Genomic DNA, 15104 nt, shown 5'->3' with positions numbered 1-15104 from the left:
TGCTGGGAGTTGCACTGCTGGGAGTTGTACTGCTGGGAGTTGTACTGCTGGGAGTTGCACTGCTGGGAGTTGTACTGCTGGGAGTTGTACTGCTGGGAGTTGTACTGCTGGGAATAGTACTGCTGGGAGTTGTACTGCTGGGAATAGTACTGCTGGGAATAGTACTGCTGGGAGTTTGCACTGCTGGGAATAGTACTAGAGCTGGGAGTTGTACTGCTGGGAATAGTACTGCTGGAATAGTACTGCTGGGCGATTGTACTGCTGGGAGTTGCACCTGCTGGGAATAGTACTGCTGGGAGTTGCACTGCTGGGAGTTGCACTGCTGGGAGTTGTACTGCTGGGAGTTGCACTGCTGGGAGTTGTACTGCTGGGATGTGTTACTGCTGGGAGTTGCACTGCTGGGAGTTGTACTGCTGGGAGTTGCACTGGTGGGAGTTGTACTGCTGGGAGTTGCACTGCTGGGAATAGTACTGCTGGGAGTTGTACTGCTGGGAGAGGTTGTGAGTTCGTGTCACACTGGTGGGAGTTGTACTGCTTAGGGGAGTTTGCACTGCTGGGAATAGTACTGCTGGGAGTTGTACTGCTGGGAGTTGCACTGCTGGGAGTTGTACTGCTGGGAGTTGCACTGCTGGGAATAGTACTGCTGGGAGTTGCACTGCTGGGAATAGTACTGCTGGGAGTTGTACTGCTGGGAATAGTACTGCTGGGAATAGTACTGCTGGGAGTTGCACTGCTGGGAATAGTACTGCTGGGAGTTGTACTGCTGGGAGTTGTACTGCTGGGAATAGTACTGCTGGGAGTTGTACTGCTGGGAGTTGCACTGCTGGGAATAGTACTGCTGGGAGTTGCACTGCTGGGAGTTGCACTGCTGGGAGTTGTACTGCTGGGAGTTGCACTGCTGGGAGTTGCACTGCTGGGAGTTGTACTGCTGGGAGTTGCACTGCTGGGAGTTGTACTGCTGGGAGTTGCACTGCTGGGAGTTGCACTGCTGGGAGTTGCACTGCTGGGAGTTGCACTGCTGGGAGTTGTACTGCTGGGAGTTGTACTGCAATATTTTTGTTCTTAAAGGGGCAGTAAAACCAGAGCACAGAAAACACATTACTTTCTATAAAACAGAAATGGGCACAGAATTACACCCATCAAATTGGCATCTACTAATGCCCTTGTGTCTGTACTCAATCCTCCATACTTGCACCTTGTCAATGGGCAGGAGGTGTGTGAGGGGCGTTCATGGCCCCACGCACTAACACACACACTAACACACGCACAAACACACGCACAAAACACACGCACTAACACACGCACTAACACACGCACTAACACACACGCACAAACACACGCACAAACACACGCACTAACACACGCACAAACACACGCACTAACACATGCGACACGCACAAACACACGCACAAACACACGCACAAACAAACACACGCACTAACACACGCACAAACACACGCACTAACACACACGCACTAACACACGCACTAACACACGCACTAACACACGCACTAACACACGCACTAACACACGCACAAACACACGCACAAACACACGCACAAACAACACACGCACTAACACAAACACACGCACTAACACACACGCACTAACACACGCACTAACACACGCACTAACACAACGCACTAACACACGCACTAACACACGCACAAAACACACGCACTAACACACGCACTAACACACGCACTAACACACGCACAAACACACGCACTAACACCACGCACTAACACACGCACTAACACACGCACTAACACACGCACTAACACACGCACTACACACGCACTAACACACACGCATAACACACGCACTAACACCGCATAACAGCACGCACAAACACAATGTTACGCGACTAACACATCGCACTAAGTCATAGATGCGCATCCTCATACACACGCTACAGAACTAGCACGCACTAACTACTCTCCGCTCACTGATACACTGCACTTGATTTATCAACTCTGCACTTAACATCACTGCATAAACTACATCGCAACTAACACATCCGTCCTAATCTGTACATCCTTGCTTTCATACACAAGGCGTGCACTAACACACGCACTAACTATAGCGCACTAACACACGCGACTCTAATCATGTATTGCTATATTTAGTGATAGCGCTGTTACTTTTCTTGCACTCTCTATATTTGTTGTCATAGAATCATTTTGATGTGTCAACCTTATATGCCTATCGTTCATTTCTGTTGCATGCTGGGGGGTTCTTCGTTTCCTGTGTCGACAGCCATCGTTTGAACTAGTGTGGGCTCTCGTGTTCTTGATTCTCAATATACATGGAAAGTGCCTGTGTCATAATCTTGATGTTAAGTGCGCGTCGTGTCCGCCTCATAGTTACAGGACTTCTGAAGACGTGAGCAAGGGGCGTGGGCGGTTCTTCATGATCTGTGTTTCATATCTTACTTGTAACGTGGCCTTGTGAGCACTTCAATCTTGCTTAGCAAGGTGTTGTCTTCATGACTGTGGAGCGCTGCCTCATCCTGGGGCGATTTTGCTAGAGGAGGCGAGTCTTCCTAGCCACGGTAACTGGACCTTAACTAGGTGGGCTGCGCATGAAGTGTGATTATACTCTTGGGGGCCGATTTGATGGGCATCAACTGTTGTGCCTCCGCCCGCCTTGCAGCCTGTCTGCTTGCAGCAAGCCTGCTCTCTGATGTGTGTCTTTCTCTGAATTAGGTAACAAATCTTTGAGATTGTGAGTGTTTGGCTCGGTGCTACTAAGCCTTACGCTAATTTGTATGTATCTATCTGAGGATTGGTCATGGTTAGGGAACGCGCAATATGCGTTCTCAACGTGTAATGGGGTGCACCTGATTGGCTCGACTATGAGATGCGCCACATCGTGGTAACGGTGCGAGTATTTGCCTCACAATTTGTTTGAACCTAAACGTTGTGATAGACTAGCAATTCCCGTTGTTTGTTATCTAATCCTCTGCCTGAAACGGGCCCTCCTTCCAAAGTTCATCTTATGCAGCTCTGGTCTCAAGAACAATACATTATATAAATTTCAATGCATTATTAGATCCTTCGAGCAGGTCGTGGGGCTGCCCCAAGAGGAGGTGATCTCATCGGTCCTCATTCCCACCTTCTCCGCATTCTCAGCATCTAACATGACTAACCGGCACGTTATTGTTCATCGCCACCCACTGGGGATTCCCCCTTTGGTGGTGTTTCCTGGTGTGTCTCTCCTCTAGTTTTTGAGCGGGTTTCTGTGCTCCACCGGTGCCCGTGTATTTTACATGCGCTTGCTGGCTGTTTGTTTCCCGATCACTTCACGCTTGTTCCTACTGAACCTCGTTCGTCTTCTCACGAAGCCCTGCGTGCCCTGTACCTGCGTTCCGGTGTTTCCTGTTCTTTTTTTCCTTTTTCGCCTTTTTCTTGACGCGTTTTTTATCTTGAGTGTTCCGGCTCCGTGTTCTCATGGTGTTCTATATTCAGGCACGCATGCGTCTATGGAGTTTGCTGGCTGTTCGTTTGTTGCGTCTGAGGCATGTTGTGGCCATTCGCCACTGAAAATCAATCTTCATCTGTTCGCCGGCCCATGTGCATGGTCGGGGCACGGTGGTGTAATTCGCTTCGCTTTCGCCTAAGGGTGTGGGTGCGCTTGTGTCAATGTTTGGGGACGGTCTCTTTGTCTTTGTCTAGAGTGTGCTATGTCTATTGAGTAACAATATCGGTGATAGTGAGCGGGCTTGCTTTCCTCAAAGCCAAGTGAAGCCTGCATCGTCCTCTATCCTCTCATTTTCTTTCTCAATTAGCTTGCGCTGACATCGACGGAGTCCCATTTCATGAGTGTGGTAACTTTCGATACCGTCTACCTTCATATGATGGGAATCAGATTTGCAGCTTTAGAATTCGGCTTGTGGGCACCAAGGCTGCTTTGGGTGTTCTAGACTGGTGTTGGAAATACATTCATCAGAGGTTGACTGAGTGGTATAGGGTCATTCGGTATGAGGGAATGGGGGACAGATGGGGACAGAGCGGACAGAGGGGCTCAGTGACGGGTATAGTAGGGACGGAGTAATGTGACACGATAGGGTACAGAGTGGGATATCTATACGACTGGCGAGAGATTGGGCATCAGTGCCTGCCGGATATCACTGATTGGCGACAGATGGAAGAGGATCACAGTGGTTTGTGACAGTGAGGAGCTACACGTAGGGACAGATGGCCAGAGTGGGGTTATGAAGTGGTGAAGTCTCGGACACGGAGGGGATATGAGCGGGACGAGAGGGGCATACACGAGGGACGCGACCTGTGTGGGAGGGTGCTATGAGTGGGTCTGGAGGGACACGAGGGTGTGGTATGCAGCAGCGTTATGGGTGATCAGTTGTGGAGGATGGGGCCTTACGAGCGGAGCCACGAGGGGACAGAGGGACAGAGGGACATGGTCGAGAGGGCCACGACAGCGGACTGGCTCCGCGAGGCGATATACGGTGAGGGAATCGCTGAGGGCCCTCGTGTCGATGGTTCGCTGGGCCTCGACTTCGAACTGACAGGTCCCAAGTCCAAAAGTTCAGTGACCTCGCGACCAGCATGATCATCTCTGTTCTAACACATGCTATACTCGCATGTCCTCCTACTACTACTTACATCTCGCATCCGATCATAGTACTAGCGGTTATACACCACGACATTCTATTCACACCTAAATATCAGATCTCTTAATATATTTCGGTGCGTTTCTGTAGCCCTCACATATAAATACGGTATTTCGATTATTTTGATGGGTCTCATACGTCACTTTTGCCACCTTACTGTACTCATACTCATCATATCCAGTTCCTATATATTTCTGTTCTACGGATTTTACTCGATTTCTTTGGGTAATCTGTTCACCACACATACCTCTACTGACCTTTATTATTATTTTCGCTTCACAACGCATATGATTGTATACTTTTCATCTCACACTATCCTTATTGATAGTTGGGGGCACTGTAGGCTATCACATATTCGCTGCTCTCTAGCTCTAATATTAGTATTTTGCTGCCATCGTCTATCTCTTTATAGGGGTACTGTGATACCTATGGGTGCGCTTTCGCTCTCCACATATATAGTATATACACTTTACGATGTATACTTAGAGCGAGACCTATCACTATTTTCCTCACACATTATATAACGCAAGGTTTGGCACCTCATACACTATACCAGACCTGATCTCTTCCTCCATCATATTATGTAAGGCGCGTGTCGACATCACGACATACACATTAGTACAGGGACCCTTAAGTATTGCCTACACATATATAGTAGTAGTAGTAGGTGATTTGCGTGCGCTACCGCGTTTGCAATTAGTAGTACGGACGAACCTATATATTCCCTGGGTCACGCATATATTTATATACCTTGCTCATATACAGCGCACATGATAACTATGACGTTCTATCATCGGCTCGCTTTACACACTATGAGGCTATGTGAGGCTGGTCAACGCGCGTGCGCCTATTTACGTACTGATATATCTGCCCGTCACAATACACTCGGGCGCTACTCTCTCAGTCAGCGCGGGAGTAGCTATATCTTCAGTAGTCGTAGTGAGATTACCTCAGTGCGCTGTTCTCTCAACTATATAGCTGACTTTTTCACTTTTGGATTCACTATATTTTTTTTTTCCCTTTAATTTTTACGCTAATGTACTATTATATCCTCACATATATTATACGCTAAGCCCCTTACATTCATACCTATATCAGACGTATTTATATTCTCCGCACACATATATACTAAGTTACTTTTCAAGCTTATACACATACCTATAAGACCTAATATATAGTTGCCCTCCGTACTCTATTTATATATACATACACACACATACCTAATTACGAGAGCTAGTATATACCCGTCTCTGGACAACTCCGATACAGCTTCATTCATCATATCATCACTACGTATAAGATCTAAGTTATTCTATATAATTATAATCTTTCCTGGTGCAGTACACATGCTTTATCAAACCCAAGTAGATCCATCCACTGCCATTCTCCATAGAGTGTCAGGCCGTTCCTGCTCACCTTCCCGTTTTGTAAAATGTCAATTTTAATCATCGTCGTGTGGTAAGTCTTTGCTTTGTATGTCGTGTGACATCGATAATTGTATGCGTATACATAGCTGCCAACGCTTTTCGAGATATTATTTTTAGATTTGGCAGCTATCGATTTATCGCGGCAGCTGATAAGGAAACCATAGACTATGAGTACTTATATCTTGCATCGATTTTTTGGTTCACGTCTCGTCCTTACTCTACATGCTTTTCAAGGGAATTTACCAGAAAACACAATAATGTGGGTTTATCTCCTGCCAAAATCTGCGCGCCCCCTGCACCTGCCCCAGGTAAGTTCTACCCCCCGTAGGGATGTCTGGCGCCATTCTTGTGGGCACTGTTATTAAGGAAAGTTTGTATCACCCCAAAATCTTGTGTATGCGCCAGAATGGGGGGCCTGCATTGCCCATACGCATAGGCATGCTGGCTACACTATTTGTCAAATGGGGTAGGAGGGAGGGGGGGGGCAAAGTATGGTGTGAATGGAAAGTGGAAAGTAAATAGTGCTGGCCCCGCCTCTATGCCTACAGGCAATCATTAGTGACTGACCCGTCAGATGCGGGATTTTTAATATGAAAAAGGCTTTTATAATGAGAATGGTGATGTGTTTTAATATAACAATGATTTGGGTTTCCAAAAATTATGGGACTTAGAATATTTCGTTGACTGTGGGGTTGCCCCTGGCAGTATGTATTATTTCCAGGTGCTGGCCGTATGATGCTTCGACTCGTTTTTTATCTCGCCTGTTCCGCCTTGCGTATCCCATAAAAATAATAAAGAATATTTATCGGAAGAGGGCCGCACTCCCGGCGAGTTTGTTCGCTCAGATATCTCAAGATTATGCGCGCGCTTCCATGCCTATGACATTGTCACGTCTGGACTCAGGAGTAGCTCTCTCGCTATGTGCTACTCATTGACACCATGTATTCGGCGTCAGCTGGAGTCGGTATTGGTAAATAATGATTCACTCGTCCTGTGATTCTCTGTGGAGTGTGCCTTGTGTCCGTCCATGCCTATCAGAGGCGGATGGCGATGCACAAATCGTTTGACGCTTGATGCCCTCGTGCGAGAGCTCTTCGGTCTGTTAGTGCCCTTGCGGGTTGTGTCCCTTACTCGGGTTCGCACGCAATTCCGCCAATAAGTTAGCTTTTTTGTGCTATAGAAACCCTCCCACTTTTTGTGTTGGAATTGGTTAGTTTATATTAAGTTGTTACTATGGAACGGCGAATGACAATGTGTACCTCTTCCGTGTGTGGAAATGTTATTTGTGCCTAGCATGTTCTGCACACACTGTGCGCACCTTGGCTCAGTTTTACTGACAGAAAAGTGGCCAGTGAGCGACATTAACCCAGATTAACACGTTTGAGTATATCTATGCAGAAGTTGCGCTGCATCTAGGTTCGTATCGCGCTATTCTACTCTTATGGTATTTATCATTATCGTTCACTGTGTGTATAGTTGCATGTATAACGGCTTGTTGTGCCTGCATCCAATTTAATCCCGAGATATAAGCTCTTGTGTTAAGCTGAGTCATTTGTGAGTGGAGACTATGGCGTGCAGTTCCTGGCTGTTGAGCCTACTTTGCCGCCGGTCTCCGTGTGTTAACCCGCCAATATAGATCTCGTAAGATCATTTGCGAAATGGCCAGTGAGCACTCCATTAACCCCAGATATAACCGTAAGATCATTGCAGAAATGGCCAGTGAGCACTCCATTAACCCCAGATATAACCGTAAGATCATTGCAGAAATGGCCAGTGAGCACTCCATTAACCACAGATATAACCGTAAGATCATTGCAGAAATGGCCAGTACTACATTAACAGCTGATGAAGGGAAGGCAGTAGATACATATTGATATACTGTATATATTGGATACCACAGATGACACAGCTAATAGTTCCGTTTCTCGGCAGAAAGCTCATTCACATTAGTGATATTTTCATTATTCCTTCCTACATAAAGCAGAGAGAGAGGAAGGGTTATTATTGGATCTTTCATATTTCTTTCCAATTATGATCTATGGACATAGATAGGTTTGGTCATTGTCATTGCGGTCACTGCTGAATATCCAGATAATTTAAAACAATTACTTGAAATAACAACAACAATTATTTGACAGAAAGAGGATTATCTGACCATGGGAACGACAGGGCAGTTTTCTTTGGGGGGGGGGTAACACTGTGGGTCTGTAGCCCCAGTCTCACTCAGTCTGGCAACAAGACCCTTCCTCTTGCTGTTTCTCTATTTACCCTGCTGTGCAGGTTTCTATGGGGCAGTTACAAGTCCGGCACCGGGAGTCCATGAAATGAAAGTGGGGCCAGTCCTGTACCAAGTGAGACCCGGGGATATAACCAAGGAGCCCAGCGATGTCATTGTTAGCTCCTCCAATCAAAACTTCACATTGAAATTAGGTGAGTAATTCTGCCCTGTGCTCTTTATGCCTCATTCCCCCCCCCGTTCTCTATGTGCCCCTATTCCCCCCCCGTCTATATGTGCCCCTATTCCCCCCCCCGTCTCTATGTGCTATGTGCCCCCCCTCCCTGTGTCTATGTGCCCCTATTCTGTGTCTATGTGCCCCTATTCCCCCCCCTCTATTGTCTCTATCTATGTGCCCCTATTCCCCCGTACTCTATGTGCCCCTATGTCCGTCTCTATGTGCCTATGTGTGCCCCTATTTCCCCCTCCCTGTGTCTATGTGCCCCTATTCCCCCCTCCCTGTGTCTATGTGCCCCTATTCCCCCTCTATGTGCCGTCTATGTGCCTAATGTGCCGTCTCTATGTGCCCCTATGTCCCCTACTGTGTCTATGTGCCCCTATTCCCCCTCCCTGTGTCTATGTGCCCCTATTCCCCCGTCTTCTATGTGCCCCTATTCCCCCCCGTCTCTATGTGCCCCTATTCCCCCCCCGTTCTATGTGCCCTATCCCTCCCTGTGTCTATGTGCCCCTATTCCCCCCCCGTCTCTATGTGCCCCTATTCCCCCTCCCTGTGTCTATGTGCCCCCCCTCCCTGTGTCTATGTGCCCCTATTCCCGTCTCTATGTGCCCCTATCCCCCCCGTCTCTATGTGCCCCTATTCCCCCTCCCTGTGTCTATGTGCCCCTATTCCCCCTCCCTGTGTCTATGTGCCCCTATTCCCCCCCCGTCTCTATGTGCCCCTATGTGCCCCCCCCGTCTCTATGTGCCCCTATTCCCCTCCCTGTGTCTATGTGCCCCTATTCCCCCCTCCTCTATGTGCCCCTATTCCCCCTCCCTGTGTCTATGTGCCCCTATTCCCCCTCCCTGTGTCTGTGTGCCCCTATTGCCCCCTCCCTGTGTCTATTTGCCTCTATTCCCCCCTGTATGTCGGTGTTTATTGCCTGGGGAGTGTGTGAGTTCAGTGACCGCTCTCATGTCCCCCCAAATGTGTATTTCACTTTAGGGGTGTCCAAAGCGATACTGGAAGCAGCTGGGCCGAGTGTGGACACTGAATGCGCCCTGTCACGTAAGGAACTTTATTATTCTATTAATTACATTGGAGGGAAATGTGGCCCCAAACCTCTCCCAATGAACCCACATTCCACATTGTCTGGGGGTGACCTTGGACCCCTCCATCTTCTCTGACCATATTATCCCCACTGTCCGTACCCCGTATTGCCAAAATCCACCCCTTTCTTTCATGACAACCGCTCATGTAAATCCTCATCCTCTCCCAACTAAACTACTGTAACCTTCTACTTACAGGCCTCCCTAATTCCCATCTCTCCCCCCTACAGTCTGTAATAAATACTGCTGCAAGACTCCTCCCCCTTCTCATTCAAGAGAGTACAGGCCCCTCCCCTTATCATGGCTTCCTATTAAACAACTTACAAACTCCTCCTCACAACCTTCCCTCCATCCCTCTGCCCCTCACTCCATCTCTTCTCTTGTGTCTCCATACGTTCCTGCCTGACTCCTCCCCCTTCTCATCCCAAGAGTACAGGCCCCTCCCCTTATCATGGCTTCCCATAAAGCACAGAACAACAAACTCCATCTCACAACAATCCTGCCTGCCTCCTCCGCTCCTCTCAGATCCACCGATTGGTTGCACCCCCACTACTACTGCTGTTTGCCACCTTCCTGCCTTGCTGCCACTTACATTTGGGGTGGAACCCCTAAATTCCTCCAGAGAGAACCCTCCTTCAGTTTCTTCAGAACTAAACTCACAGAACCCCTCTTCGGGCCCCACATAACCCCTGCCCCAGCTCTGCCATCTATAGTGCCACCCACTGTAACCTACAGCACTAAATACCCTCCTATTTGTGTCTGTAAGTTACCCACATAGATTGTAAGCTCTACAGGACAGGGACCTCCATCCTCTTGTCTCTCTGACACTCAGCTCTTTATATTTCATGCAACTGTACTTTGTATTTATATGTCACATACACCCTACAGTAAGTAAATAAGTGCAAGACACATAGGGCTGTAGGCGCTGGTGCATTACATTCACTGGATGAAGAACTTGGGTGGGAACTGAATCGTCCCCCTTTTCTTGTTCTTTAGGGGCCCAACCTCACAAAGGGTTTATTGTGACCAGAGGTGGAAACCTCCAGTGTAAGTGGATCCTCCATGTGGTGGGATCGACTGACACAACGCAGATAAAGAGCTCAGTAATAGAGGCTCTGAAGGAGTGTGGGAGGCTGAAGGCCAAATCAGTTGCATTTCCTGCTATTGGGACAGGTGAGTGGTACCAAGATCCTGCTAATGGGGGGGTTCAGTTAAATGGAACCTTCTGCCCCTGGACCCTTCCACTCTCTCAGTGTTGGGGGTTTAGTAGGAATATAAAGTCTTCTCCTTTCTCCACCATTCCAGGTGTGGGAGCAGCTCCAGCTTCTGCTGTGGCCGATGCCATGTTAGGTGCCGTGGAAGACTATGTCACATCCCAACCGGTCCAGTCACTTCAAGAGGTCAAAATAATCATCTTCCAGCAGCAAGTGCTAAATGAGTTCTACACCAGCATGAAAAGGAAAGAGGGGAGCAACCCGTCCGCCCCAAAACTACTCCCGGGCCAAATACCTTGTAAGTAGAAATATATTGGAGGGAAAACAAAAGCTAAATGGGGGTTCTGGACACCACTAAATCCAAATATTTGTAATAGGCAATTAACACAAGTAATTGTCAGGGTAGGCAGGGTTAAAATTGGCATAGTGGGTTGGGATAGAGGTCTTTAGCCATCCGAAGCCTTTAATCCAGAATGACCTGGGGGACATCACAGGCTGCCCCCCCCCCTACCCCTCCCATGTGGTTGGTGACCCAGTTGTGGGCATTTCAAACCATCATCAAGTCGCTGCTTATGATTCCTGAGCAGATGTGTTGCCTGAGCATCCACTGCCAGAAGGGCCAGAATGTGCCACAGGGCACAATGGTGAAGTGTCTAGAAGCCAATAGCCAAGGTCAAACCAGAAGCTTCAGAAGAGGAGTCAGTCCAGGCCCCAGATGAAACCAGTAAATGGGCAGAATAGGAGGCTCAGTATCAAGTCAGGAAGGACCATCACCTCCCTGAAGCAACCTAACTCAACCAGTGCTGGACAACTGGCTTCAATGGGTGGTGGTGGGACGCCAAATAGATTTTGGGGGAAAATTCATGTGAAATTCTTAAAACGTAAATAAGGGATCCAATCCCTTTCCAGGTGATAAGGTTCTGAGGGGATCGTGTAGCGCGCCTTGATCCGGGATTTTTCCAACTTCGTATTTACGTTGACTGTCACCAATGACAGGAGCAGGGGGGGATTCGTTAGAAGACAACTGGTTAGACGCCACACATTTAACTTGTAGCAGCGGGATATACCATTTGAGGGATGGCAAAGGGACCAATACATTTGGACCTAGATTTGGAGGGGGAATGCGGAGTCAGAACACTGAGCAGAAAGTTTGTTTTCCTTGCAGTAGAAGACTCTTGTGCCAGGAAAGGCGACAACCACTGAGCCAATCGTCCTTTCCTTCTTATGGTATCTCATAGCTCTCCTGTCATTATAATTGTGTAATAGTATCTCGACAATAGGGTGAGAATGGTCTGGTACCTCACGACAAGGGCCAAAGATCCATATCTAAGCCTGTTCTTAGCCAGTTCTGAGAAAGAGCTGAACTATTCTCTCCCCTCAGCTTGGCACAAAGACACTTGTGTTTAGCTCCCACCACTAGGAGACAGGGTCAAAATACACGACCTACACATGAGAGTAGGGCCTCCCTGGCCAAATTGGCACAATAACCGATTCCTATAAAAGCACAAAATTATGTGTTTAATTCAAAGCTTCTTTACTTGCTTGGGCCACTTGGCTCTTATACATCAATGATCAGCTGTTGGTGGAGCAATAATCCTTTTTTTTTTTAAATATTAGCTCCAATGAAATCTACTAAAAGGCCACTAAAGGCCAAAAGTGTGGATTTCACAGAGACTGTAGAGCCGGTGGTTTTCCAGCTTTGTGGCATAAGCAAAGACAGTGTGACCCAGGCCTCCAAGTGGCTTCAAGAGCTCATTCTGAAAGAGCAGTCTGAGAATGTAATCAGCTGGGAATGGCCTGAGGGATTCAGTGTCCATGAGAAGAGAAAACTGTATGATCTTCAGGCCAAACATCAGGTCACCATCAAGCTGGAGCCACAACCTTCCAAAACCTTAATACGGATTAATGGCCTCAACAGCGATGTTCTGAAGGTTTCACGAGAGGTTCAAGCCATGATGGAGAAAATAAAGGACAAGAAAACCAAAGAGCGAGAAGCAGAGCTCTGTAGTACCCTGGTAGAGTGGAAATACCACAATGGAGTAAAGTTTGAGGCTTTTAACAAAATAACAAACATGGAGCTGGAGAAGAACCGGAACAATGTCCAACAGACTGTCACTGTGTGTATCAAAGGGGAAACATTCAACGTTGACTTTATAAACAAATGTGTCCGTAACAATCAGGGAAAGAGTCTCTCCATCCAAAGAGCTCCTAAAGGTAAATATATCCATTGGCTTAAAGAACACAGGGCCTAATGCCCTCAGCCACGTGTTCTGCCCCGGCACTCAGCCACATGTTCTGCCCCGGCACTCAGCCACATGTTCTGCCCCGGCACTCAGCCACATGTTCTGCCCCGGCACTCAGCCACATGTTCTGCCCCGGCACTCAGCCACGTGTTCTGCCCCGGCACTCAGCCACGTGTTCTGCCCCGGCACTCAGCCACGTGTTCTGCCCCGGCACTCAGCCACGTGTTCTGCCCCGGCACTCAGCCACGTGTTCTGCCCCGGCACTCAGCCACATGTTCTGCCCCGGCACTCAGCCACATGTTCTGCCCCGGCACTCAGCCACATGTTCTGCCCCGGCACTCAGCCACGTGTTCTGCCCCGGCACTCAGCCACGTGTTCTGCCCCGGCACTCAGCCACGTGTTCTGCCCCGGCACTCAGCCACGTGTTCTGCCCCGGCACTCCTGTTGCTCATGGGTCAGTAGGTGCCCCTAAGGGGGAGAATTTATTAAAGAGCACATTTTCTATTCATTCCTATGGAATTTTTAGACTCGTATACATCAAATAGTGAACTCTGACTCCTGTTCGGTGAGTGCAGCTTAGCTTGTTGCCTATGGGTCCAGCCCCGGTGCTTGGTTTATGGGCTCTAAAGTGCCCCGGTATATGGCTTTCTTTTTATCTCAACTCCATCCCTCAGGCCTGTTGTCTAGGCCTAGTCTCCCCCTAACCACAGTGCTTCTGCCCCTGACACTAACACTGCCAGTATGGCCGCCCCCTATTAGTTTCCTGTTCCCACTTTGTTGCCACCTACTGGCCGGACCTGCACATCGCTAACTACATACTTTAATAAAATAATTTATTTTGCCCCTTTTGCAATAGGGCTTTAAACAGAGTTATTTGTGAAGGAGAGTAAGAGGAAACCTTTCATTAATGATCCAAACAGCATCCTTATAGCAGACTGTGCCCCCCATAACCCCCAATGTCATTCTGCAGGGGCCCTGCCCTTCCCTGATTACTGGGATGAAATGGAGACGGTGCTGTACAAGGAGGTCCCACTGGATCCTGCGGGGAAGGAATACAAACAGGTCGAGGCCTTGGTTCAGAGAAGTTGTGCTGTAAAGATACTGACGGTAGGTGACTCTCATTGTCCTGCCTGCGGTTAATATCAGTATAGGGCAATGGGGCAATAGGGATGTGCTGTTACCCGCTCATTGTCCTGCCTGCGGTTAATATCAGTATAGGGCAGTTGGGGCAATAGGGATGTGCTGTTACCCGCTCATTGTCCTGCCTGCGGTTAATATCAGTATAGGGCAATGGGGGCAATAGGGATGTGCTGTTACCCGCTCATTGTCCTGCCTGCGGTTAATATCAGTATAGGGCAGTTGGGGCAATAGGGATGTGCTGTTACCCGCTCATTGTCCTGCCTGCGGTTAATATCAGTATAGGGCAGTTGGGGCAATAGGGATGTGCTGTTACCCGCTCATTGTCCTGCCTGCGGTTAATATCAGTATAGGGCAGTTGGGGCAATAGGGATGTGCTGTTACCCGCTCATTGTCCTGCGGTTAATATCAGTATAGGGCAGTTGGGGCAATAGGGATGTGCTGTTACCCGCTCATTGTCCTGCCTGCGGTTAATATCAGTATAGGGCAGTTGGGGCAATAGGGATGTGCTGTTACCCGCTCATTGTCCTGCCTGCGGTTAATATCAGTATAGGGCAGTTGGGGCAATAGGGATGTGCTGTTACCCGCTCATTGTCCTGCCTGCGGTTAATATCAGTATAGGGCAGTTGGGGCAATAGGGATGTGCTGTTACCCGCTCATTGTCCTGCCTGCGGTTAATATCAGTATAGGGCAATGGGGCAAATAGGGATGTGCTGTTACCCGCTCATTGTCCTGCCTGCGGTTAATATCAGTATAGGGGCAATGGGGGCAATACGGATGTGCTGTTACCCGCTCATTGTCCTGCCTGCGGTTAATATCAGTATAGGGCAGTTGGGGCAATAGGGATGTGCTGTTACCCGCTCATTGTCCTGCCTGCGGTTAATATCAGTATAGGGCAATGGGGCAATA

At 48.4% G+C, this 15104-nt stretch overlaps 1 protein-coding gene across 1 annotated transcript in view; it reads left to right on the top strand.

The window, feature by feature from the left end:
- Window positions 1–15104, top strand: part of LOC101731378 (protein mono-ADP-ribosyltransferase PARP14) — a 44783-nt gene that overhangs the window by 23640 nt on the left and 6039 nt on the right. Inside the window, exons 8-18 of the mRNA XM_031893890.1 lie at window positions 2260–2450; window positions 3055–3209; window positions 3791–3829; window positions 4363–4468; window positions 6178–6368; window positions 8341–8490; window positions 9498–9560; window positions 10598–10774; window positions 10907–11113; window positions 12433–13029; window positions 14029–14165. Coding sequence (XP_031749750.1) covers window positions 2260–2450; window positions 3055–3209; window positions 3791–3829; window positions 4363–4468; window positions 6178–6368; window positions 8341–8490; window positions 9498–9560; window positions 10598–10774; window positions 10907–11113; window positions 12433–13029; window positions 14029–14165 — 2013 coding nt within the window. The remainder of the gene's footprint in view (window positions 1–2259; window positions 2451–3054; window positions 3210–3790; window positions 3830–4362; window positions 4469–6177; window positions 6369–8340; window positions 8491–9497; window positions 9561–10597; window positions 10775–10906; window positions 11114–12432; window positions 13030–14028; window positions 14166–15104) is intronic.

The sequence above is a fragment of the Xenopus tropicalis genome, chromosome 9, assembly GCF_000004195.4.
Source record: "Xenopus tropicalis strain Nigerian chromosome 9, UCB_Xtro_10.0, whole genome shotgun sequence".
Taxonomy (NCBI): domain Eukaryota; kingdom Metazoa; phylum Chordata; class Amphibia; order Anura; family Pipidae; genus Xenopus; species Xenopus tropicalis.
This window is presented reverse-complemented; position numbering and strand designations above follow the sequence as displayed.